Below are 24,012 nucleotides of genomic sequence, written 5' to 3' on the forward strand. Positions count from 1 at the left end.
GTAACACCATGTAAATGTTGCTGTGAAGAGAGCAGCTGCGACCTTAAAAGAGTTCCTTAGAAGAACTGATAGGCTTTGACTTTTCGGGCAACATTGTCAGTCATCGAGAAGAATAACTGCAACAGTTGAAAGAGATGTTTACATATAGTGGAGGATGACATTGTGGATGGGATTTGCCTGCTGAATGATGAGACCATTGAGTTTATAATAGGTTGATAAACATTAATATTCTTGCAGCTAATTGGTTGATTGTGCAGATGGTTGGTGAAGGTTCTTGAGTAAGTGTAACCAAATGTCACTGATGAGAAAATCTCTGTCTTGATGGATGGTGTGGTGCTGATGGATCTCATTAGCAGATGAAAGCTAACTCCATTGTTATGTGGCCATCTACCATGCCAATCTTAATGTCTAAGAGCTGTGATCACGGATGCCTTATGTAATGAGGTTTTATAGCTGAAGTTGGCATGAGAGGGGAAGAATAAGGATGATAAAGCACATGGAGTAAAACATTTTCATGTAATAGTTAATAGTTTTGCCTAAGATATATGTTTGTAGATGACACCAAAATTGGTGACATAGTTCACAGTGAAGAAGGCTTTCTAAGATTACAAAGGGATCTTGATCAAATGGGTCAATGGGCTGAAAAATGGCAGATGGAGTTCAATCTGGAGAAATGCGAGGAATGCATTTTGGTACAACAAATAAGGGTAGGGCTTATACAGTTAATAGCATGGCCTTGGGTGATGTTGCAGAACAGAGGGACGTAGGAGTTCAAGTACTTATTTGAAGTTTGCGTCACATTAAACAGGGTAGTTAAAAAGGTGTTTGGCATGCTTGCCTTCATTGCTCAGTCCTTTGAGTATTGGAGTTGGGACGTCATGTGCTACCAGTGCCATGTGCTAGCTAGGGTAGAAATGAATTGGCAGGATGAACTTGTGGTTTGAGGGATAGTGTAAGAGGAAGGGGCTCAGATTTGTGAGATATTGGGACTGGTTCTGGGGAAGGTGGGACTGTTACAAATGAGATGGTCTACGCCTGAACCAGACTGAAAGTAATGTTCTTCGGGGAGTTTTTGCTACTGCTGCTGGGGAGGGTTTAAACTAATGTGGCAGGAGGCTGGGAACCACAAGAGAAGACTAGTAGACAGTGAGCTGGAAACTAGAGACTGTAAGAAACAGGATCATGAAGTTAGCATTAAAAAGGGGAAGACTAGGCAGAGAGCAGATGAATGCAAAGGAACTGGTGGTTATGCTTTAATGCAAGGAGTATCGTGGGTAAGGCAGACAAACTTAGGGCTTGGATTGGTGCCCAGGAGTATGATGTTATTGCAATCACAGAGACTTAGTTGAAGGAAGGGCATGATTGGCAACTAAATGTTCCAGGATATAGATGCTTCAGACAGGGCAGGGAGGGAAGTAAATGTGGGGGAGGAGTTGCATTGCTGGTTAGGTATGATATCACAGCTGTGCTAAAGGAGGACACTATGGAGGGCTTGAACAGTGAGGCAGTGATACAGCTGAGAAATAAGAGGGGTAGAGTTACATTGTTGGGGCTGTATTACAGGCCTCCCAACAGTGAGCGTGAGGAGGAAGAACAAAAAGGTAAACAGATTATGGAAAGATACAGAGGCAGTAGAGTGGTGATGATGGGAGATTTTAATTTTCCCAATATTGACTGGGATATGCTTAGTGTCAGAGGTCTGGATTGGGCAGAATTTGTAAGGAGCTTCCAGAAGAGTGTTTTGGATCTTTATTTGTTTATTCCAACTAGGGAAGGGGCCATATTGGACCTGATGTTGGAGAATGAGCCAGGCCAGGTGGTAGAAGTTGCAGTGGGGAATTTCTGTGGGAATAGTGGCCTCAGTTTAGAATACTCGTAGACAATGATGAGAGTGGTCCTAAGGGAAGAGTACTAAACTGGGCCAAGGCCAATTATATCAAAATTCAGCAGGAGTTGGGAAATGTGGATTGTGGACAGCTATTTGAAGGGAAGTCCACATTTGATATGTGGGAGGCTTTCAAAGATAGGTTGAAGATAGTGCATGATAGGCATGTCACTTTGAAAACAAGGATAGGAAAGGCATGATTCCGGAGCCTGGATTACAGGAGATATCATGCGATGAGCCAAGAGGAAAAGGGAAGCGTACATGAGATCCAGGCAGCGAAGAACAGAACGGGCCTCCCAGGACCAGATAGGATCTATCCCAGGTTGTTGAGGGAGGCTAGAGAGTAAATAGCTGGGGCCCTGACAGATATTTTCGTAGCATCCTGAAACACAGGTGAAGTGCCGGAGGACTAGAGAGTTCCTAATGCTGTCCCCCCGTACAAGAAGTATAGTAGGGATATTCCAGGTAACTATAGACCAGTGAGCCCGGTTTCAGTGGTGGGAAAGTTGCGAGAGAAGGTACTGAGGGATAGGATCAACTTATATTTGGAAGAGAATGGGCTTATCAGTGATAGGCAACAGGATTTTGTGTGGGGGATATCGTGCTTTACCAACTTAATAGAGATCTTTGAAGAATTGACCAGGTTGGTAGATGAAGGAAGGGCTGTTGATATCATATACATGGACTTTAGTAAGGCGTTTGATAAGATTCCCCCATGGTAAACTATTGGAGAAAGTGAAGTCACATGGGGTGCAGGGTGTTCTAGCTAGGTGGCTAAAGAACTGGTTGAGCAACAGGAGACAGAGTGTAGTAGTTGAAGGGAGTTTCTTGAAATGGAGAAAGGTGACCAATGGTGTTCCACAGGAGTCAGTGTTGGGGGCCACTGTTGTTTGTGATATACATAAATGGTCTGGAAGAGGGTGTTGGTAGTCTGATCATTAAGTTTGCAGGTGGCAAGAAGATTGGTGGAGTAGCAGAAAGCATAGGGGACTGTCAAAGAATACAGGAGAATATAGATAGACTGGAGAGTTAGCAGGGAAGTGTCAGGTGGAGTTCCATCTGGGCAAATGTGATGTGATGCACTTTGGGAGATCTATTTCTAGAGCGAACCAAACTGTAAACGGAAGAGCCTTGGGAAAAGTTGATGACCAGAGAGATCTGGAAGTTCAGGTCCATTGTACCGTGAAGGTGGCTGCGCAGTTGGATAGAGTGGTCAAGAAAGCATATGGTATTCTTGCCTTCATCAGACGTGGTATTGAGTATAAGAGCTGGTAGGTCATGTCAAAATTGTATAAGACTTTAGTACAGTTGCATTTAAAATACTATGTACAGTTCTGTTCACCACATTACCAGAAGGATGTGGAAGCTTTGGGGAGGGTTTATGAGGATGTTGCCTGGTATGGAAGGTGCTAGCAATGAAGAGAGGTTGAGTAGGTTAGGATTGTTTTCATCAGAAAAAAGGAGATTGAGGGGGGACCTGATGAGGACTACAAAATCATGAAGAGTGTAGATAGGGTGGATAGAGATAAGCTTTTTCCCAGGTGAAGGATTCAATAAGGAGAGGTTACACGTTCAAGGTGAGAGGAGAAAAGTTCAAGGGGGATACACGCGGAAAGTACTTTACACAGAGGGTGGTAGGTGCCTGGAATGTGTTGCCAGCAGAGGTAGTAGAGGCAGGCACAGTGGATTTATTTAAGGTGCATCTGGACAGATGCATGAGTAGGTGGGGAACAGAGGGATCCTTAGGAATTGGGCGATAGGTTTAGACAGTGTAATTGGATCGGCATAGACTTGGAGGGCCGAAGGGCCTGTTGCTGGGCTGTAAATTTTCTTTGTTCTTCTTTGAAGTAACGTGGCGGATTGATGAGGGCAGAGCAGTAGATGTGATCTATATGAACTTCAGTAAGGCATTTGACAAGGTTCCCCATGGGAGACTGGTTAGATTAGATTACATTACAGTGTGGAAACAGGCCCTTCGGCCCAACAAGTCCACACCGACCCGCCGAAGCGCAACCCACTCATACCCCTACATTTACCCCTTACCTAACACTACGGGCAATTTAGCATGGCCAATTCACCTGACCTGCACATCTTTTGGACTGTGGGAGGAAACCGGAGCACACGGAGGAAACCCACGCAGACATGGGGAGAACGTGCAAACTCCACACAGTCAGTCGTCTGAGGCGGGAATTGAACCCGGGTCTCAGGCTCTGTGAGGCAGCAGTGCTAACCACTGTGTCACCGTGCCGCCCAATTAGCAAGGTTAGAGCTCACGGAATACAGGGAAAGCTAGCCATTTGGATACAGAACTGGCTGAAAGGTAGAAGTCAGAGGGTGGTTGTGGAGGGTTGTTTTTCAGACTGGAGGCCTGTGACCAGTGGAGTGCCACAATGATCGGTGCTGAATCCACTACTTTTTGTCATTTACGTAAATGATTTGGATGTGAGCATTAGAGGTATAGTTAGTAAGTTTGCAGATGACACCAAAACTGGAGGTGTAGTGGACAGCGAAGAAGGTTACCTCAGATTACAGCAGGATCTTGATCAGATGGGCCAATGGGCTGAGAAGTGACAGATGGAGTTTAATTTAGATAAATGCGAGGTGCTACATTTTGGGAAAGCAAATCTTAGTAGGACTTATACAATTAGTGATAAGATCTTAGGGAGTGTTGCTGAACAAAGAGACCTTGGAGTGCAGGTTCATAACTCCTTGAAAGTGGAGTCGCAGGTGAATAGGATAGTGAAGAAGGTGTTTGGTATACTTTCCTTTATTGGTCAGAGTATTGAGTACAGGAGTTGGGAGGTCATGTTGCAGCTGTACAGGACATTGGTTAGACCCACTGTGGAATATTATGTGCAATTCTGGTCTCCTTCTTATCGGAAAAATGTTGTGAAACTTGAAAGGGTTCAGAAAAGATTTACAAGGATGTTGCCAGGGTTGGAGGATTTGAGCTATAGGGAGAGGCTGAACAGGCTGGGGCTGTTTTCCCTGGAGCGTCGAAGGCTGAGAGGTGACCTTATAGAGGTTTATAAAATTATGAGGGGCATGGATAGGATAAATATACAAAGTCTTTTCCCTGGTGTGGGACAGTCCAGAACTAGAGGGCATAGGTTTAGAGTGAAAGGAGAAAGGTATAAAAGAGACCCAATGGGCAACTTTTTCACACAGAGGGTGGTACATGTATGGAATGAGCTGCAAGCGGTGTCCCGCAGGGTTCACTGTTGGGGCCGCAGCTGTTCACATTATATATTAATGATCTGGATGAAGGGACTGGGGTCATTCTAGCGAAGTTTGCCGATGATACAAAGTTAGGTGGACAGAAAGGTAGTACTGAGGAAGTGGGGAGGCTGCAGAAGGATCTAAACAGTTTGGAAGAGTGGTCCAGGAAATGGTTGATGGAATTCAATGTGAGCAAATGCGAGGTCTTGCACTTTGGAAAAAAGAATACGGTGAGAAAATTCGTAAAGCCAAAGTACAGAGGGATCTGGGAGTGCTAGGATTCTCTGAAGGTAAACATGCAGGTTGAGTCCATGATTAAGAAAGCGAATGCAATGTTGTCAATTATCTCAAGAGGGTTGGAATATAAAAGCACTGTTGTGCTACTGAGACTTTATAAAGCTCTGGTTAGGCCCCATTTGGAGTACTGTGTCCAGTTTTGGTCCCCACACCTCAGGAAGGACATACTGGCACTGGAGCGTGTCCAGCGGAGATTCACGCGGATGATCCCTGGAATGGTAGGTCTAACATATGAGGAACGGCTGAGGATCCTGGGATTGTATTCATTGGAGTTTAGAAAATTAAGGGGAGATCTAATAGAAACTTACAAGATAATACATGGCTTGGAGAGGGTGGACGCTAGGAAATTGTTTCTGTTAGGCAAGGAGACTAGGACCCGTGGACACAGCCTTAGAATTAGAGGGTGTAAATTCAGAACAGAAATGCGGGGACATTTCTTCAGCTAGAGAGTGGTGGGCCTGTGGAATTCATTGCCACAGACTGCAGTGGAGGCTGGGACGCTAAATGTCTTCAAGGCAGAAATTGATAAATTCTTGATGTCACAAGGAATTAAGGGCTACGGGGAAAATGCGGGTAAGTGGAGTTGAAATGCCCATCAGCCATGATCGAATGGCGGAGTGGACTCAATGGGCCGAATGGTCTTAATTCCGCTCCTATGTCTTATGGTCTTATGGTCTTAAGAAGACGTGGTGGAGGCTGGTACAATTGCAACATTTAAAAGGCATTTGGACGGGTATACGAATAGGAAGGGTTTGGAGGGATATGAGCTGGGTGCTGGCAGGTGGGACTAATTGGGTTGGGATATCTGGTCGGCATGGACAGGTTGGAGCGAAAGGTCTGTTTCCATGCTGTACATCTCTATGACTCTATGAAGTACTCACCTGTTTTATTTGGAACCTCCAACCATTAGTTCCCTGATCTGCCAGAAATGCTCATTATTTCCTCTTGGGATAACATAAATTCACATGAGAAAAGATTATTTTCTTTGATGCAAAGTAATTGAACAGCATATTTTTGCCTGGGAGTTTTGGCAATAACTGCAATGAAAAGATTCAGAGTAAATTGGTACTTGTATGGCCATATAAATATCTTGTTTTCAACAAAGTGATGCTTGTGGTGTTGTCAATAGAGAACCTATGTTTATTAAATGTTCTTTTGACGTATTAGAAACATTACAATTCAGCATGATCATTGAGAATAATTAAGATGCTAAAAGTAATATTTCCTGTGCCTTTTTTAAATAAATGATGAACCACCTCAGTTACATAAATTTTACAGAAAAAAGGATTTTTGATGAGATCCACTCTTCATATTCATTTTTTGTACTTAGTAAGCCAACGAGCTATGACTGGTAACATTTATGAGACAGATAGTTTCCAAGAATAGCTCACTGGTAACATTTACTTCTACCCAGCAATGGGAGAAGGTTTTACTACAAGGCTTTTGACAGATCACTCAGGACTGTTTGGAGGTCACTAAAAGGTATAGACAGGGAGTGAGGATGGGAGACAGATACAGACAAAGGTGAACTACATGTGAGCAATGCTAGAGTTAGCGGTACTGTTAGGAAGGAAGCTGAACTAATCAGATCGTGTGTAAGGGATTCCATGAGGAGTTAAGAGCAGCTGGATAATGCTGAGTTGTTAGAACTAGAAGTTCTAGGAATTAATAAGCAGCTAAGTGTTGAAGGCATGACAGAAGTCATCCTAGGAGCTGAGAAGTTGGGAACATTGCTGACTTGATGTTGGGGGAAGTTGTGAGGCGCTCAGAAATTGTCTGCTAACATTAATATTTCAGTGAAATTAAAAGGGTTAATATTGAAAACCTCACAAGCAATGCTTGATGTAGCTGAGCAAGATTAGAGTTTGCCAGAAAATCCCACAGGTGGGACTGGTTCGTTGAAGTTCATTTTCAGTGTTGAGCTGGAGTGATTCTTATCTAAGTCCAAGAGAAGTTTAATGCAGGAAAAGATAGTGATCAACTAGATCGAAGCACTCAATCAAGAATAATGTCCAGGAATGTATCTTAAGAGAGAGTTTAATGGTCAGATTGATAAAAGTGAAGAATTATAAACCTTTATGAAGATTAATGGAATTTGATGAGCCACTGTCTCATTAAAGTCTGAGGTGAATTACTGAGAAATAGTTGGAATCTGTCTGGGTTGCATTTGTAAGGCTCAGTGTCAGTTTACACGTGTATTAGTTACACATGCAATTTCTCCTGGAGATCTTGGGTTAAAAACTTATTTTACCCCCTTGGCCGGACAGCAAGCCAGAAGATTTACTTCACTTAGATAGCAGACGAGACTGTCCATATTAAATCAACAGAAGGAAGTAAATAAAATGTACCTTTACTCTCAAACTATTATGTTAACTGTGTCTGTGGGTCTTAGCTCAGTATGAACATTTGGATGTGTGTCAAATCACCAGCCTAATAATTAAACCCCTCTGCCTCCACCCCCATAAAGTTGACCCAAGAGGAAAGATGGAAGGGCACAATGAGACACCACAAAGAATCGTGGTGATCCAATGCAATATAGCACTGGGCAAGTCAGGCTTGCTTTCCCGCAACTCAATTAGCTACCTTGACAGTTTGCACTAAATTAATTGAAGATGGTTTTTGTTTGCTTTTGGAGCCAGGAGGGATTTGCAGTTTCAGCAGCTACTTAATGAATCAATCCAAAATGTATCTTTAAGTCTGTGTGCCTCATCAGGGTTTACAAGAAAATGTTTTCCCTTTGTTAATGTGATGAACACATTAGGATTTGAAGTTCAGCTCTGATATTGACTGTCTTAATGTCTGCAAAAATGTAATTTGCAATCTGGTTGGGAAAACTCCAGCAAAATGCGTTTTTTCATTCACTTGTACGATGTGGGGTGTCACTGGCTGTGCCAACATTTATTATGCATCCTTTATTGCCTTTGAGAAGATGGTGGTGAGCTGCTTTCTTGAACCGCTGAAGTCCATGTGCTGTATGGTGATCTACAATGCCCTTAGTGAAGGAATTGCACAATTTTCAATTTTGACCCAGCGACTTTGAAGGAAAGGCGATATATTTCCAAGTCAGAATGGTGAGTGGCATGTAGGGATGCTTGCAGGTAGTGGTATTCACATGTATCTGCTGCCCTTCACCTTCTAGATGGAAGTGGTCATGGGTTTGGAAGGTGCATCTGAGGATCTTTGATTAGTTTTTGCAGTGTAACTTGTAGATGGTGCACACTGCTGCTACTGAATGTCGATGGTGGATGTTTGTGATGTGGTGCCAGTCAAGCAGGCTGCTTTGTCCTGAATGATGTCAAGATTTTTTCGTGTTGTTGGATCTGCACTAATCCAGGCAAGTGGGGAGTATTCCATCACAATGTTGGCTTGCTGTACCTTGCAGATGGTGGACAGATTTTGGAGTCAGGAGGTGAGTTACTCACTGCAATATTCCAAGCCTCTGAACTGCTCTTTTAGCCATTGTATTTATATGGCTAACCCATCTTAGTTTCCAGTCAATGGTGACCACACAGGATGTTGATAGTGGGTGATGCAGTAATGGTACGATTGTTGAATGTCAACGGATGGTGGTTAGATTGTGTCTTATTGGAGATGGTTATTGCTTGGCACTTCTGTGGTGTGAATGTGACTTCCAAATTTCCAGCCCAAGCCTGGGTATTGTCCAGGTCTTGCTGCATTTTGATATGCATTGCTTCAGTCTCTGAGGAATTGCGAATGGTGCTGAACATTGTTCAGTCATCAGTGAATATCACCTCTTCTAATGTTATGATGAAGGGAATGTCATTGATGAAGCAGCTAAAGATGGTTGGACCCTGAGGATTTCCAGCAGAATTGTCCTGTATTTATTTATATTTAAATTCAATTTGAAAAGTGCTATGTGTAATGTGTGCTGTGCAACACCCCACCACTTTAGATTAGTTGACATTTCTCTCTACTTCTATAGTTATGCGGCTCATAAGAGCACCAGTCTCAGAACCTACTTTCTGCTGTATTGGTTCCAGTGCCCCAGAACGGAACCCATTTCTCCTTCACTAGTCACTGAGCTGCATGTTCACCTCTCTGATCTTAGTCAGCCTGTGTCAATTGTACATGGCACAGGTAGTGGACTAGAGATTGTTACCTTTGAGGCGCTGCTTTCTATTTTAGAAACTGACTTCTCATTATCCCTCTTTCCTACTTTTGTTGTTAGTGCTGAGATGGAACACGACCACTGTACCCATGCCTTGTAAAGCAAGTTTTTTTCCAAACCAGAGCAGATTTTCCAGACACTAACACCAGGGAGACCACATTCTTTCTTACCACCACCTTACCCTTGGAATTCTTAAATAGGTTCCTATATCATGGTGACTTGGCCAGTTAGTTCATCTATCCTGCAGCCCTCAATGTCATTCAAACAAGCTGAAAAACCCTCCAATTGGAAAGACTGAGCTCCTGTGCCTATTTCCCTCTGGGTCCCCTTACCTGCCTCACTTGCAAGTAACACAACCTCTCCATGACCAAATCAGAAGACCCTACCCTAAGGGACATGATCATCTCCTACAATAAAGTGTCCAGGTAACTTCCCCTCTCCCCTGATAGGCCAGAGTGTCTGCATCTCATCACTCCAGTTCAATAAATAATTGAGTAAAAATTCCTGCTGCTGCAAAAACGTACTGCAGCAACGTGTTTGCCCTTGATAACACCAGCATCCAGAAGATTCCATGTTCTGTAATCACAGGATATTATCTGCCCTACTGTCTCTAATATTTGTTAATTAATTAATAATTACTAATTATCTATCATGTACACATGCCAATATTGTTTAACACTGCCAATGAACTTTACTTAACAAAACAATTCAACACGTACAATACTGATAAAAAAAACCCTACAGTTTCTAATCATACCAGTTACTGATTTACCCATTCTTTCTCCTAAATAAAATTGGAAATCAAATGCTGGAGACTGAGAGGAGCAATTCCCCACTATACTTCACTGAATATTCCACTTACTTAAAGAACCTCTTTCCCACAATGCACCAAACTCTCAAGCATAGTCATTCCATCTCTGTCTCACTCACGCTTACCATATACCCTTACATTACAAAGGCAAAGGCAAGTAGATTTGTTGTAATTTACACCTGTGAGAACTCTTTTGCCCTAATTTAACTGGTGTTTCAGTATAGTAATTTAGTGTTTGGTTAGTAATGCATGCACTTGATTTTAGCTTTCTCTCAGGAACAAGCGACTGTGTGGAGTTTGCACATTCTCCCTGTGTCTGTGTGGGTTTCTTTTGGGTGCTCTGGTTTCTGCCCACAACCCAGAGATGTGCAGCTTCGGTGAATTAGCCATGCTAAATTGCCCATAGTGTTCAGGGATGTATAGGCTAGGTGCATGAGTCAGGGGTAAATGTAGCGGAATGAGTTTGGGTCGGTTACTCTTCAGAGGGTCAATATGGACTTGTTGGGCTGCAGGGGCTCCCTTCCACACTGTAGGGATTCTAATTCTAAAAACTCACTGCCTATTGAGAAAGAAAAAGATGGCATTTATTTTATCTCATGCCTTTCATGATCTCAGGATAACCTGAGCCAATGGGTTGGAGAGAGAGGTTCTGGCAGTGGAAAGACATTCTACCTCCCTGACTGTGTGCTAGGAACTGTGTCATAGTGGCCAAATGCATAAGTAATACGATGAGCAGCTGAAGATTGTGTGAGGAAAGTCACTATGGCCCACAAAAGAGAAACCCTCCAAAAAACTCCCTGAAAATGACACGTAGACAAAATACTGGATTAGTGGTGCTGGAAGAGCACAGCAGTTCAGGCAGCATCCAAGGAGCTTTGAAATTGACGTTTCAGGCAAAAGCCCTTTCCTGATGAAGGGAGGGATACAGGGAGAGTGCGGGTAAGTGGCATTGAAATGCCCAATAGCCATGATTGATTGGACTCGATGGGCCGAATGGCCTTACTTCCACTCCTATTTCTTATGGTTTTATAGAACTAAGTAAACAAGAACTGACTAGCTAGTCCCAGACACCAGTATTTACATTTTTAACATACATATTCCTCCAAAGTATCAGAGCATTATTTCCAAAACCTCTTGTAGAAGCAGTATCAGAAACCATTGGTGAATGTTTATACAATTGATATTGAGACCACAAATATTGAAAAAAAATCAATATTTTGGAGAAGGTTTGTAGCTCAGGTTGTGGATTAGGTTGTCAGTTTGCTCACTGAGCTAGTAGATTTGTTCTCAGATGTTTGGTCACCATGCTAGGTAACATCATCAGCGAGCCTCCGATGAAGTGCTAGTGTTCGGTCCTGCTTGCTATTTATGTGTCTTGTTTGAAAAATACATAGATAATTTTTACATTCAGTGAAATTGGTCGTTTTTTTTTTGTTGGTAATATAAAATAGTTGTTTAATACCAATTTAGTGGCCCTCAATTAGTTGTACGTCCTTTCAGCCAGTGTTCTTTTGAGACCGGTCAAGTTTTTTTTATTGCTGATGTACGTCAGATTGGTCAGTGGTAGATATATTCTTCAATGACAGGAATCCTTCCTCACTTTTTTAGGGTAAAACATGCTTCCTTGCTCAGAATTGAAGTTTTGTAGGTCTTCATGACACAAGCATGCTGTGCTATCTATGGTGGTCTTTATATCTGAAAGAAAGTTTCCATACTACTTTAATGTTAGGGGCTATTCTGCCTGTCCCATGTAACATCATATCAGTGGAATGGAACTTCAGCTGAGAAGTTTAGCCAGATAATAAAGTGATGCTTGCTCCCATATCAAGCTTCAACTGAGTTGGCTGTCCATTGACATAGATGAGCTGTGCTGTGGTTCTGTTCGCCGAGCTGGAAGTTTTTGTTGCAAACGTTTCGTCCCATGTCTAGGTGACATCCTCAGTGCTTGGGAGCCTCCTGTGAAGCGCTTCTGTGGTGTTTCCTCCGGAATTTATAGTGGCCTGTCCCTGCCGCTTCCGGTTGTCAGTTTCAGCTGTCCGCTGTAGTGGCCGGTATATTGGGTGAACAGCTCGGCGAACAGAACCACAGCAACGAGCACCCGAGCTACAAATCTTCTCACAAACTTTGAATAGATGAGCTGTGATTTGACTGTGTTATTGTTCACATATTGAACAGTCAGTTTCACAATCCTTACTTTTATAGATTGGTTGATAGTCAGTAGTTCTGATTCCTTTTGACTGTGACTAAACTCTGACATTCTAGGTGAGAGAGTGACCTTTTTTTCTTGTTGTCCCTTTGTTAACTAGTTTGCAGTGCTTGGAACAAGACAATCTCTTTACCTGCAGCACAGGGGTAACTGAGGATAGTTTTTGATTGTGGCTATCAATCAAGCAAACGTTTGAATCCAGGCTGGTACACAGGAAAGCATTCAGTCTGACCAATACACTCCTGTAGAATTGAAATTGGCTTTTGACCCTGTCCTGTTGTGTATTCTTCAAAGGGAATAAACAAAGAATGTGTCTGCAGTTTGTGATGTAATCTGCAGAGTGAGCAGGGGACCATCAGCCCCTTGACAATTGTACCAGAAGATATCAGGGTCCAATCTGTTTGAAGTTTCCCTGACACTTTAGGTGTTACATTCCCATTGGTCTCTATCTCTCTCTCTCTCCAGGTAGCTACTTCGCTTACATCCACAGCCACTTTCAGCTGTTTTACCTTCTTTTGAAAAACACATCTTTGGAATGTAGGTTCAAAATGTCTCAGTACTTTGGGGTCCTGACCTGCAGTCATGACACTCTTCAGAATTACTGTGAAATTTCTAATTTTAAGGATGCATTTCTAATGGAAGAATAGTTTGAGAGTTTTATGTTTGGTGTAAACTATCGACATATTTGCAGATATAATTAACATTGTTTTTGTTGTTTGAGGATTCTTTCTGGATTTTGCACATTTTCTGATAATATTCCAACTATCTTGCAAAAGTGATATTCTCCTCATAGAGTTAAACATTGATTTTATTTTTGTGTGATTTTTATTTTGCTCCACATCTCGGACGATGATTTCCAGCATCAAAAGATTTGAACACTCCTTGCTTTTGTCAGTCTCTTTTTTTGTTGTTCGGAGTGTTTGCATCTTATGAAGTTGATAGGTTTTGGTGGTATTCTAAAGTACATTTGTCTTTCTGTTCCCTTAATTTGTCTGTGGTTTTGATGCATCTCAGCTTCTAGCATAATCTGGATAGCCATTTCAAGTGTGGGATCTTCCTTGGGTTGAAAAAGTTCTGAAAGAGATGCATCAGGAGTTCTGATGACAATTCTGAACCTAATTAAAAAGAACTTTGAATGATGGTAAATCTCAGCCTGTCTGGCAGCATCTGGGAAGGGAAAGCAGAGTTAACATTTCAAGTCCAGTCACCCTTCTTCAGAACTGATTGTAGCTCAGAAAAGGTTAATATATATGCTAGAGAAAGGACGGGTGAGGAGGGAGGAAGAGTAAATGATAGATGGAGATAAACCCAGAGAGAGAGACAAACAGTTGGGCAGATAAATAAATGGTTAAAGATCAACTTGGGAAAATGAATAGCTGCTAATGGGTACCATTAGTAGCTGACAAGGGGTTCTTAATGGTAGCAGCCCATTTTGATGACAAAGCCTGGTGTATAGGATTTGGAGCTTAAAAATGTGTTGCTGGAAAAGCGCAGCAGGTCAGGCAGCATTAAAGGAACAGGAGAATCGCTTATGCCCGAAACGTCGATTCTTCTGTTCCTTTGATGTTGCCTGACCTGCTGCGCTTTTCCAGCAACACATTTTTAAGCTCTGATCTCCAGCATCTGCAGTCCTCACTTTCTCCGTATAGGATTTAGAGTAAGGGCATGGGAGAAGATGCGCAGGCCCTCAGATTAATGAACTCCATATTGAGACCAGAGGTTGCAGAGTTCCAAGCGGACGATGAAGTGTTGTTCTTCACGTTTGTGCTGAGCTTCACTAGAGCACTGCAGCAAGCCTGAGACAGTGATTTTGGCCAGGGAACACAGTGGTGTGTTGAAGTAACAGACAATTGGAATCTGAATCATTGTTGCATCAGAATGTAGGTGTTCTGCAAAGTGGTTGCCCAGCCAATGCTTTGTCTTCCCAGTGTAGAGGAGACCACATTGTAAGCAGTGAATACAATAGACCAAATTGAGTGAAATTAAGTCACTGCTTCACCTGGAAGATGTGTCTAAGGCCTTGGATATGGAGGAAGGAGGCAGTAAATGGGAAAATGTTACACCTTCTAAGGTTGCATGGGAGAGTGCTAAGGGGCTGTGGGAGATGTTGAAACTGGAGAAGGTGTGGACCAAGGTGTCCTAGAAGAAATGGTCCCTGCAGAAGGCTAACGAGGGGAGCGCACTATGTGTTTGGTGATGGCATCCCGTTGCAGAAATGGCAGCTACAAATTATTTGCATGCGGGATGGTAGGTGAGGACCAGGGGAACGCAATCACTATTGTGGGAAGTAAAAAAGAGTGAGTGAGGTCCAAGTGTGGGTAATGGGTCAGACACAACTGAGGGCCCTGTCAACCACGGTGATGGGGATCCTCAGTTGAGGAAGAAAGTGGACATTTTGGATGCCTATTGTTGAAGGGGGCATTATCGCAACAGATGTGAATGAACTGATGGAATGGAATAGTGTCTTATTAGGAAGCAGGGTGTGAGGGTATATCATCAAGATAACTGTGGGAGTCTCTGCCTTAACATTAACTTGGCTTTCTGTACATAGATGCTGCCAGACCTGCTGTTTCTGAACCTAATTAATGTATTCATAAGATTAAGACAATGTTTGAAAATCATTGGGGAAGTTGTATTCTTTAATTGGTCTTGCTTTCTCCATAATACGATTAGTGCTTATTGTAAAATAGTTGTCAGTGCTTTTAAAACTTCAATAATATCAGGATTTTCTTTAGCATTTTGACTGTCGACAACTTGGTCTGAGAATAGTCCCACAGAATAACGCTGTGTTTTACATTGTTTTGATGTGGAGAAGCTGGAGTTGAACTGAGGTGGGCAAGGTCAAAACTCAAAAGACACCCAGTTAGAAATTGTAAGCTTTCGGAGCTCAGCTCCTTCCTCAGGCGTGGTATGATTGGGAGGTATAAAACACAGTATTTGTTTTAGAATTAGAATCCCTACAGTGTAGAAACAGGGCCTTTGGCCCAACAAGTCCACATCGACCCTCAGAAGAGCAACCCACCCAGACCCACTCCCCAATCCCACCATCCCACATTTACCCCTGACTAATGCACTTGAACATATCGGACAATTTAGCATGGCCAATTCACCTAACATGCACATCATTGGATTGTGGGAGGAAACCCACGCAGACACAGCGACAACGTGCAAACTCCACACAGACAGTTGCTCGAGGTTGGAATTGAACCCGGGGACCTGGTGCTGTGAGGCAGCACTGAGCCACCATGCTGGCCCTTTATAAGCAAAAAGTTAACAACTTTCAAACTAGCTGCCCTTGTTGAATCCTTTAATCAATTAGGAGGTAGACTGCTGATTAAAATGCAAAATCCAGATTCTTTTCAAGCCCGAGATAAGTGAAGATTTTATCAATGTACAAGAGGTGACAGCTCAGGTTAGACAGTTCACTTTAGGTGTGAGGTCCCACCTTGAATCTGTAAATGTTTTAAGCTGAGATCAGGTTTTTTTGACAGAAAAGAACCTTGAATGAAATAATTCCACACCGAGTTGGAGGGGGAGAGAGAGAGTTTGTATGTGTGTGCGCGCGCGAGAGTGTGTGCGAATGGTGAGTGTGTGTGTGTGTGTGTGTGTGTGTGTGTGTGTGTGTGTGTGTGTGTGTGTGTGTGTGTGTGTGTGTGTGTGTGTGTGTGTGTGGTGTGTGTGTGTGTTTTGCTTGTGATTTGGCATCTAGATCTGAAGCAATTCTTTCTCTCCTGAATTGTTTATGTTGACCAGCTTAATTTCCTTAAGTTTTAGGGGTGTATCAGTATCAAGAATTAATCACTAATAAATACATCTTCAGCAGGAAAGGGAGGTACTTGAACAACAAGAGATAATTTATGACACTGTTGTAAGAAAATAGATTAACTTCAGTTTAGGACCGATAATTGGAATTAACACTAGTTAAGAGACTGTGTTCCCTCCTATGAGATATTAATTAGATGCATGTTTCATGGTTGTATACTTTGTAATTAACTAACACCAAACTAGAAATGAATTGACTATTCCAAAGCTTCTAAATGAGTCCTTATTTGGCCAAATGTCTTGTATGAGGATTAAATGTCCAAAACAGATAAGTGCTTTTGATACCCGATGGAGCTCTTTGAATATAAGGCAACAGAATAAGGAGGCGACAAGGGGGACTGCAGACGCTGGAGAAATCAGAGTTGAAAAAACATGACGCTGGAAAAGGCACAGCAAGGCAGGCAGCATCCAAGGAACAAGAGAGCTGACATTTCGGGCAGGACCCTTCTTCAGCACTGGGGAGAGGGAAGGGGACTGAGAGATAAATTGGTGGGGGGGGGGGGATGTGGGGGAGGGTGGGAGGGATAGGGAGTGGCTAGGGGATAGGTGGACAAAAGTAGGAGGTAATAGTGATCGGTGGGAAAGACAGAGAGGATAGGTGGAAGGAAGTTGGACAGGTAGTTCAGGTCAAGAAGGTGGATCTGTGATTGCGTAGAGGGAGGGGAGATTTGGAAATTGGTGAATTTGATGTTCATGTTGTGTGGTTGTAGGCTCCCAAGGTGGAAGATGAGGTGTTCCTTCTCCATTTTGTGGCTGGCCTTGTGTTCGAGGAGGCCCAGAATGGATATTTCCACAGGGAAGTGGGAGGGGAGTTGAAGTGGAGGGCCACAGGAAGTTGGGGTTGGTTGGTGCGTACAGACCAGAGATGTTCCCTGAACCATTCTACAAGTTTGCACTAGGCCTCTCCAATCGAGAGCACTGGATACAATAGATGGAGATGTACAAGTAAATCTCTGCCAGATTTGAAATTTGGGGGCCTTGGACAGAGGTGAGGGGGGAAGGTGTGGGCACAGGTTTTGCACCTCCTTCAGTGGCAGGGGAAGGTGCCAGGAGTGGAGAGGTGGTCAGTGGGGAGTGCGGACATAACAAGGGAGTTGCGGAGTGCCTACGGAATACAGATGGGTTGGGGATGGAAATGTATGTCTGGTACCTCTGACTGAAGGGAGTGCAGGATGATGCATTGGATTTGAAGATTGATGGGGTGGAATGTGACGACCAGGGGCTGGGGGAGAGATTCTATCCTTGTTGGGGTTGGGGCGGTGGGGTTTGAGGACAGAAGTGTGGGAAATGGAGGAGGCACGATTCAGGGCACTGTCGATCACTGGGGAGGGAAAATTACAGTCCTTGAGGTAGATATCTGGGATCTCCTAGAGTAAAATTGCTCATCTTGAGAGCAGATACAGCAGAGGCGGAGGAACTGGGAGTAAGGGATCATGTTTTTACAGGAGTGGGATGGGAAGAGAGGTAGTCCAAGTAGCTGTGGGAATCGATGGGTCTGTAATAGATGTCACTGTTAAGTTGGTTGCCAGAGACGGAGAGATCCAGGAAGGGGAGGGAGATGTCAGAGGTGGTGTAGGTGATTGTGAGGTTAGGATGTAAGGTGGGAGTTTGGAGAATAAACAGTTAATTCACAAAACTACAAATCCCCTGGCTTCCACAGCTACCTGGACTACATCTCCTCCCAGTCCCCAGCTGTAAAAACGCTATTCCTTACTCCCAATTCCTCTGCCTCCACTGTATCTGTTCTCAGGATGAGCAAATCTAATCCAGGACATCCCAGATGTCTACCTACTTTCAGGACCATAATTTTCCCTCCCCTGTGGTCACCAGTGCTCTCAATCGCAGCTCCTCCATTTCCCATACTTCTGCCCTCAAACCCCACCCAGCCAAACCCCAACAAGAATAGAGTCCTCTGGTCCTCACACTCAACCCCATTAATCTCCAAATCCAACACATCATCCTCTGCCACTTTCACCACCTACAGTCAGACATCACCACCAAACATATATTTTCCTCCCCAACCCTCTCTGTATTCTGTAGAGACCGTTCCTTCTGCGACTCCCTCATCACGTCCACACTTCCCACTGACCCCCTCTCCACACCTGGCACCTTCCCCTGCTGCTGTAAGAGGTGCAAAGCCTACACCTACATCTCCCCCCTTACCTCCATCCAAGGCCCCAAAGGATAATTTCAAATCTGGCAGAGAATTATTTGTACATCCTCCAACCTCACTTAATGTACCCGGTACTCTCAATGTGGTCTCCCTCTACATCAGAGAGACCGAGGGCAAACTTGTGGACTAGTTCAGGGAATATCTCTGGTCCATACGCACCAACCAACCCCAGCTTTCTGTGGCCCTCCACTTCAACTCCCCCTCCCACTCCCCTGTGGGCATATCCATTCTGGGCCTCCTCCACCTTCAACACAAGGCCACCCGCAAATTGGAGGAGGAACCTCATCTACCGCCTTTGGAGTCTACAACCACACAGCATGAACACTGAATTCAACATTTTCCACATCTCCTCTCCAACTCAGTACCACTGTCAACCTGTCCTATCTGTCCACTTTTCTTCCCACCCATCCGCTCCGCACTTACCACCGACCTATCGCTATCACCTCCTGCCGACCTTTCCCCTAGCCCGACCCCCCTCTTCCCCCCACCCAGCCCAAAGCGTTGACTCTCTGGCTCCTCTGATACTGTCTGACCACATGTGCCTTTTCCAGTGTCAATAGGATAAGTACTCAAATCTGGTGCTTAAAATGTTTTTTCAAACTAAAGATATTAAATTGTTTAATTCCAGTGTGCAACATGTTCCAGGAATAGGAATAATTCTTGTCTAAGATACTGTTTTGGAACAAATCTTAGAAAAGTAGCAAAATATATGCATTTATTGCAAATATATATTTGATGTATCCATTGTATGTGTACTGATTTAACTGCATTGATTGATGTCAAAAATTACAATTTCTAAAGGAAAACGTCTACTGCATGTTGATGATTTCCTTTCTCAGCTAATGGAGTGCATTCTTACCTTAAAATACCTTTGTTGTTGAATTCAATTTGCTTCTGTTAAAAGTAAAAAGATATGTGAGCAAATATAAAGGCTGAGATTCCATTGTCCAAGTACGCTGGTACAGTGCTCTCATTTGAAATATTTTCTTTCTTGTCCCCATCTAACTCCTTTATCTAAATTCGAGAGTTGCAATGTTTTGATCAGAACTCCCTAGTACTCTCTGTTGAGCAGGTCAGTAGACTCGGAAGACCCAGCTTTACTGCAAAAAGACCGAATATAAACTCTCTAGGAAACAGAGGAACCCCAGTTTCTTTAGGCCCAAAACAATTTGTGTGATTCTGCTTTAGTAGTTTTCAGTTGGATTGTAGACTGCTTCCCTTGTTATACAAAAAGGTATTTGATTATTGTCTAATAGCATTAATTTTGCATTGTGTGGTCATTGTATCAATGTCACAAAACCAAGCATCCAATATTTTAAAAACGAATAATAATCCTAAAGGAGGTTTTGTCTTTCCCCACTTATAGCCATGTGACCCAGTCAACAAGCTTCGAAGACCCTCGACTTGAGGGAAGTCAAGTCATCCAGCCAGCTTCTCGCAAGATAGAGATGAAACGAGATCCAGTGCTAGGGTTTGGCTTTGTCGCAGGCAGTGAGAAGCCTGTTGTGGTGCGTTCTGTTACACCAGGTAAGGATGACTCTCCAGCCTCAACACTGAGTTCTCTAATTTCAAATAACCTCCCTCTCCATCCCCTCCCCGTCCCTGCCACTGCTCCCTGCCACTAATCGGATTCATTCCTCCTGATGACCAACCAGGTTGTACCCTCTACCTGTCTCCACCTATCCCCACTTCACCACCGTGCCCCTGTCACCCCCTTTATCTGCAGTTCTCCCCACACCCAGCCCCAGTCCTGAAGAAGGGTTCCATCCAAAATGTCAATTTCTCCACCTCCTGATGCTGCCTGGCTTGCTGTGTTCTTCCAGCCTCCTGCCTGTCTACTTTGGATTCCAGCATCTGCAGTGTTTTTGTATCTAACTAAGGATGAAATCAAATCAATTGTCTTGATTCCTTCACTTGTTCTCTTAGTCCTTCCAGTTTCTGGTTTAGTAACTAGCACTCTTCAGCAGAGAGAGTTATGGTAGGTATTAATCATGTTTTATTGAAATGATCCCGTTTTACTATTTGTAATGTATCCCTTAAAGCTGAAATCAACTTGAATGATGTAGTTTTATTGCCTGGACAAATAGTCCAACTTCATTTGAGACCTGAAATCAAACTCCTGATGTTCCTAACTCACATTATTATACCAGAAGGATTTACAAGGGTCAGGATGATGTCCAAGCAATGCCTTCACCTGTGGCAGTTTCTGAAGACTGAACCACTGAAGGACGAGTATCTTGGGACTTGCTTTAGAAGAGGGAAGTCATTGCAGATTATTGCATTTTCAAGTGTTTGTTGAATCTCATCGTGATGACTGAGTAAAATCTCTTAAAGTCATATAGCACAGAAACAGACCTGCAATCCAACTCATCCATGCTGACAAGGTTTCCTAAATTAAACTAGATTACTGTGTTTAGCCAATATCCCTCTAAACCTTTCCTATCCACGTACCTATGCAAATGTTTTATAAATACAGTAATTGTAGCCACCTCTACCACTTCCTCTGGCAGCTCGCAGCATTCTGTGAGAAAATGTTGCTCCTCAGGTCCCTTTTAAATCTTCTCCCTCTCATCTTTAAACCTGTGCTCTTTAGTTTTGAACTTCCCACCCTTGGGAAAAGATCTTGACTATTCGACTTATCTATGCCCCTCATGATCTTATAAGGTCACCCCTTAGCCTCCTCTGCTCCCGGGGAAAAATGGTTCCAGCCTGTCCAGTCTCAGTAACATCCTTGTAAATCCTTTTTGCACTCTTTCCAATTTAATACCATCTTTCCCATTGCAGGGTGACCAGAATTGTACACAGTACTCCAAATGTGACCTCACCAATGTCTTGTACAGCAGTAACATGACATCCCAACTCCTGTACTCAGTACTCTGATCAATGAAGACAAATGTGCCAAACCACTCCCCAGGGCCCTACCATTAAGTCCTGGCCTGGTTTGTCTTACCAAAAGGTAACACTTCACATTTATCTGAATTAAACTGCATCTGCAATTCCTTGACCCACTGGTCCAGTTGATCATGATCCCTTTATACTCTTAGATAACCTTCTTCTCTGTCCACTATACCACCAATTTAGATGTCATCCACAAACTTATTAACCATGCCTCCTATATTCTTATTTATATAAATGACAAACAGCAGCAGATCCAGCATCAATTATTGCAACACTCCCACTGGTCACAGGCCTCCAGTCTCAAATAACAAACCTCGACCTTCCCCTCTGCGTCCCATGTAATCTAACCTTACCACTGAGCCTACTTTGTTGAATGCTTTGCTAAAGTTCATATAGACAACGTCCACCAGTCTGCCTTCATCTCTCTGCATGGTCATCTCTGCAAAAAAATCAATCAAATTTGTGAGACACAATTTCCCACACACAGAGCCATGCTGACTATCCCTAATCAGTTCTTGCCTTTCCACAGGCATGCAGATCCTGTCTCTCCCTCCAACAACTTACCCACCGCTGACAATAACCTCAACAGCCTGTAGTTCCCTGGCTTTTCCCTTGCAGAATTTCTAAAATACTAGCACATTAGCCATGCTTCAGCATTCCGGAACCTCACCTGTGGCTGTGGATGATACAAGTATCTCTGCTGGGGGCCCCACAATTCCTTCCCTAACCACCAGCAATGTCCTGGGATACCCTTGAGTAGTCTGGGGAAATTATCCATCTTAATTTTGTTTTAAGATCTCTGACACCTTCCCTTCTATAATATGGACTCTCGTCAAGACTTTGCTGTTTATATCTCTGAGTTCCCAAACTTTCATGTCATTCTCCATGTTGAATACTGATGAGAGACATTCATTAGGACCTAACCCACTGACTGTGGTTCCACATATAGACAGCCTCATTGATCCTTAAGAGGCCGTCTTCTCCCCTATTTACTCTTTTGCCCTTAATATATTTGCAGAATGTCTCTGGATTCTTCTTTCCCTGATCTGCCAAAGCTAGCTCATGTCCCCTTTCACCCTTCTGATTTCCCTCTTCAGTGTACTCCTCAGCCTCAGCTGACACATGTTTCCTTTTGGAGAAAAGTGAGGACTGCAGATTCTGGAGATCAGAGTCAAGAGTGTGGTGCTGGAAAAGTACAGCAGGTCAGGCAGCATCCGAAGAGCAGGAGAATCAACGTTTTGGGCATTAGCCCTTCATCAGGAATAGGTTTCCTTTTTCTTACCGGAACCTCAGTATTTCTTCTCATCCTTGCCCTTTACACTAACAGGAACATGCTGACTCTGAACTCTCAATATCTCACTTTTGAAAGCCTACCCAATCAACTTTTGAAAGCTCCTGTCTGATACCATCAAAATTGGCCTTTCCCCAGTTTAGGATTTTAACTTGTGGACCTGCCCTAACTTTTTCTATAACTATTTTAGAACTAATAGAATTATAGTCACTATTCCCAAAGTACTCTCCCGAGTCACATCAGTCACTTCCCCTGCCTTATTTCCTAAGAGGAGGTCGTTTTGCCCCTTCTCTAGTCAAGCCATTCACATATTGATTGGGAAAATTTTCTTGAACACACACACAAATTCCTCCTTATCCAAGCCCTTAACACTCTGGCAGTCTTTAGAGGGTTAAGATACCCTGCCATTTCAACCCTATTTTTCTTACAGATGTCTGAGATCTCCTTACATATTTGCTTCTCAATTTCCTGCTGACTATTGGGGATCTATAGTCCACTCCCATCAACGTGATCACCCTCTTCCTACTTCTCAGTTCTACCCATATAACTTCACTGGACAATTCTTCAGGAATATCCTAAATACTCATAGAAATCTGCAGTATGGAAATAGGCCCTTCAGTCCATCGAGTCCACACCTATCCATTGAAGAGTGACCCACCAGACCTGCATCCCCCTATCCCTCCATTTCCTATGGCTAATCCACCTAGCCTGTCCAATCCCGGACACTCTGGGCAATTTCGCTTGGCCAATCCACCTAACCTGAACATCTTTGGACTGTGGGAGGAAATCAGAGCACCCAGAGGAAATCCACACAAACATGGGGAGAATGTGCAAATTCCACATGGACAGTCACCCAAGGTGGGAATCGAAACCAGGTCCCAGGCACTGTGAGGCAGCAGTGCTAGCCACTGAGCCACTATGCCACTAAGTACTGCTGTAATGTTTCCCTCATTAAAAACACCACTTCCACTCCTCACTTGCCTTCCCTTCTATCCTTGCTGTAGCATCTGTACTCCGTAACATTGAACTGCCAGACCTGACCCTCCCTTAGCCATGTTTCCGTAATAGCTTTGATATACTAATCCATGCCCTAAGCTTATCTGCCTTACCTGCCAGGCCTCTGACAATAAAATAAATGCAAATTAATTTATCAGACTTCCCTTGTTCCCTGCCACTCTTGTCTGCTTTGTCTATTTATCTTGTTCTCTTTAACTTCTGTACCAGCCTCAACTTTCTCAATTGTCCCACTACTGCTTCAGACCCCAGCCCCTTGCCAGACTA

General features: G+C 43.4%; 1 protein-coding gene across 3 annotated transcripts in view; it reads left to right on the forward strand.

Moving 5' to 3' along the window:
• The window catches only part of frmpd4 (FERM and PDZ domain containing 4), a 646,818-nt gene that overhangs the window by 487,069 nt on the left and 135,737 nt on the right, over positions 1 to 24,012 (forward strand). For all 3 annotated transcript variants that reach the window (XM_087992956.1, XM_087992958.1, XM_087992957.1), the window contains exon 3: positions 19,909 to 20,069. In XM_087992956.1, coding sequence (XP_087849082.1) covers positions 19,909 to 20,069 — 161 coding nt within the window. The remainder of the gene's footprint in view (positions 1 to 19,908; positions 20,070 to 24,012) is intronic.

Source organism: Chiloscyllium plagiosum, unplaced genomic scaffold (assembly GCF_037043375.1).
Source record: "Chiloscyllium plagiosum isolate Xiang-an unplaced genomic scaffold, Cpla_swu_hap1 HiC_scaffold_12, whole genome shotgun sequence".
Taxonomy (NCBI): domain Eukaryota; kingdom Metazoa; phylum Chordata; class Chondrichthyes; order Orectolobiformes; family Hemiscylliidae; genus Chiloscyllium; species Chiloscyllium plagiosum.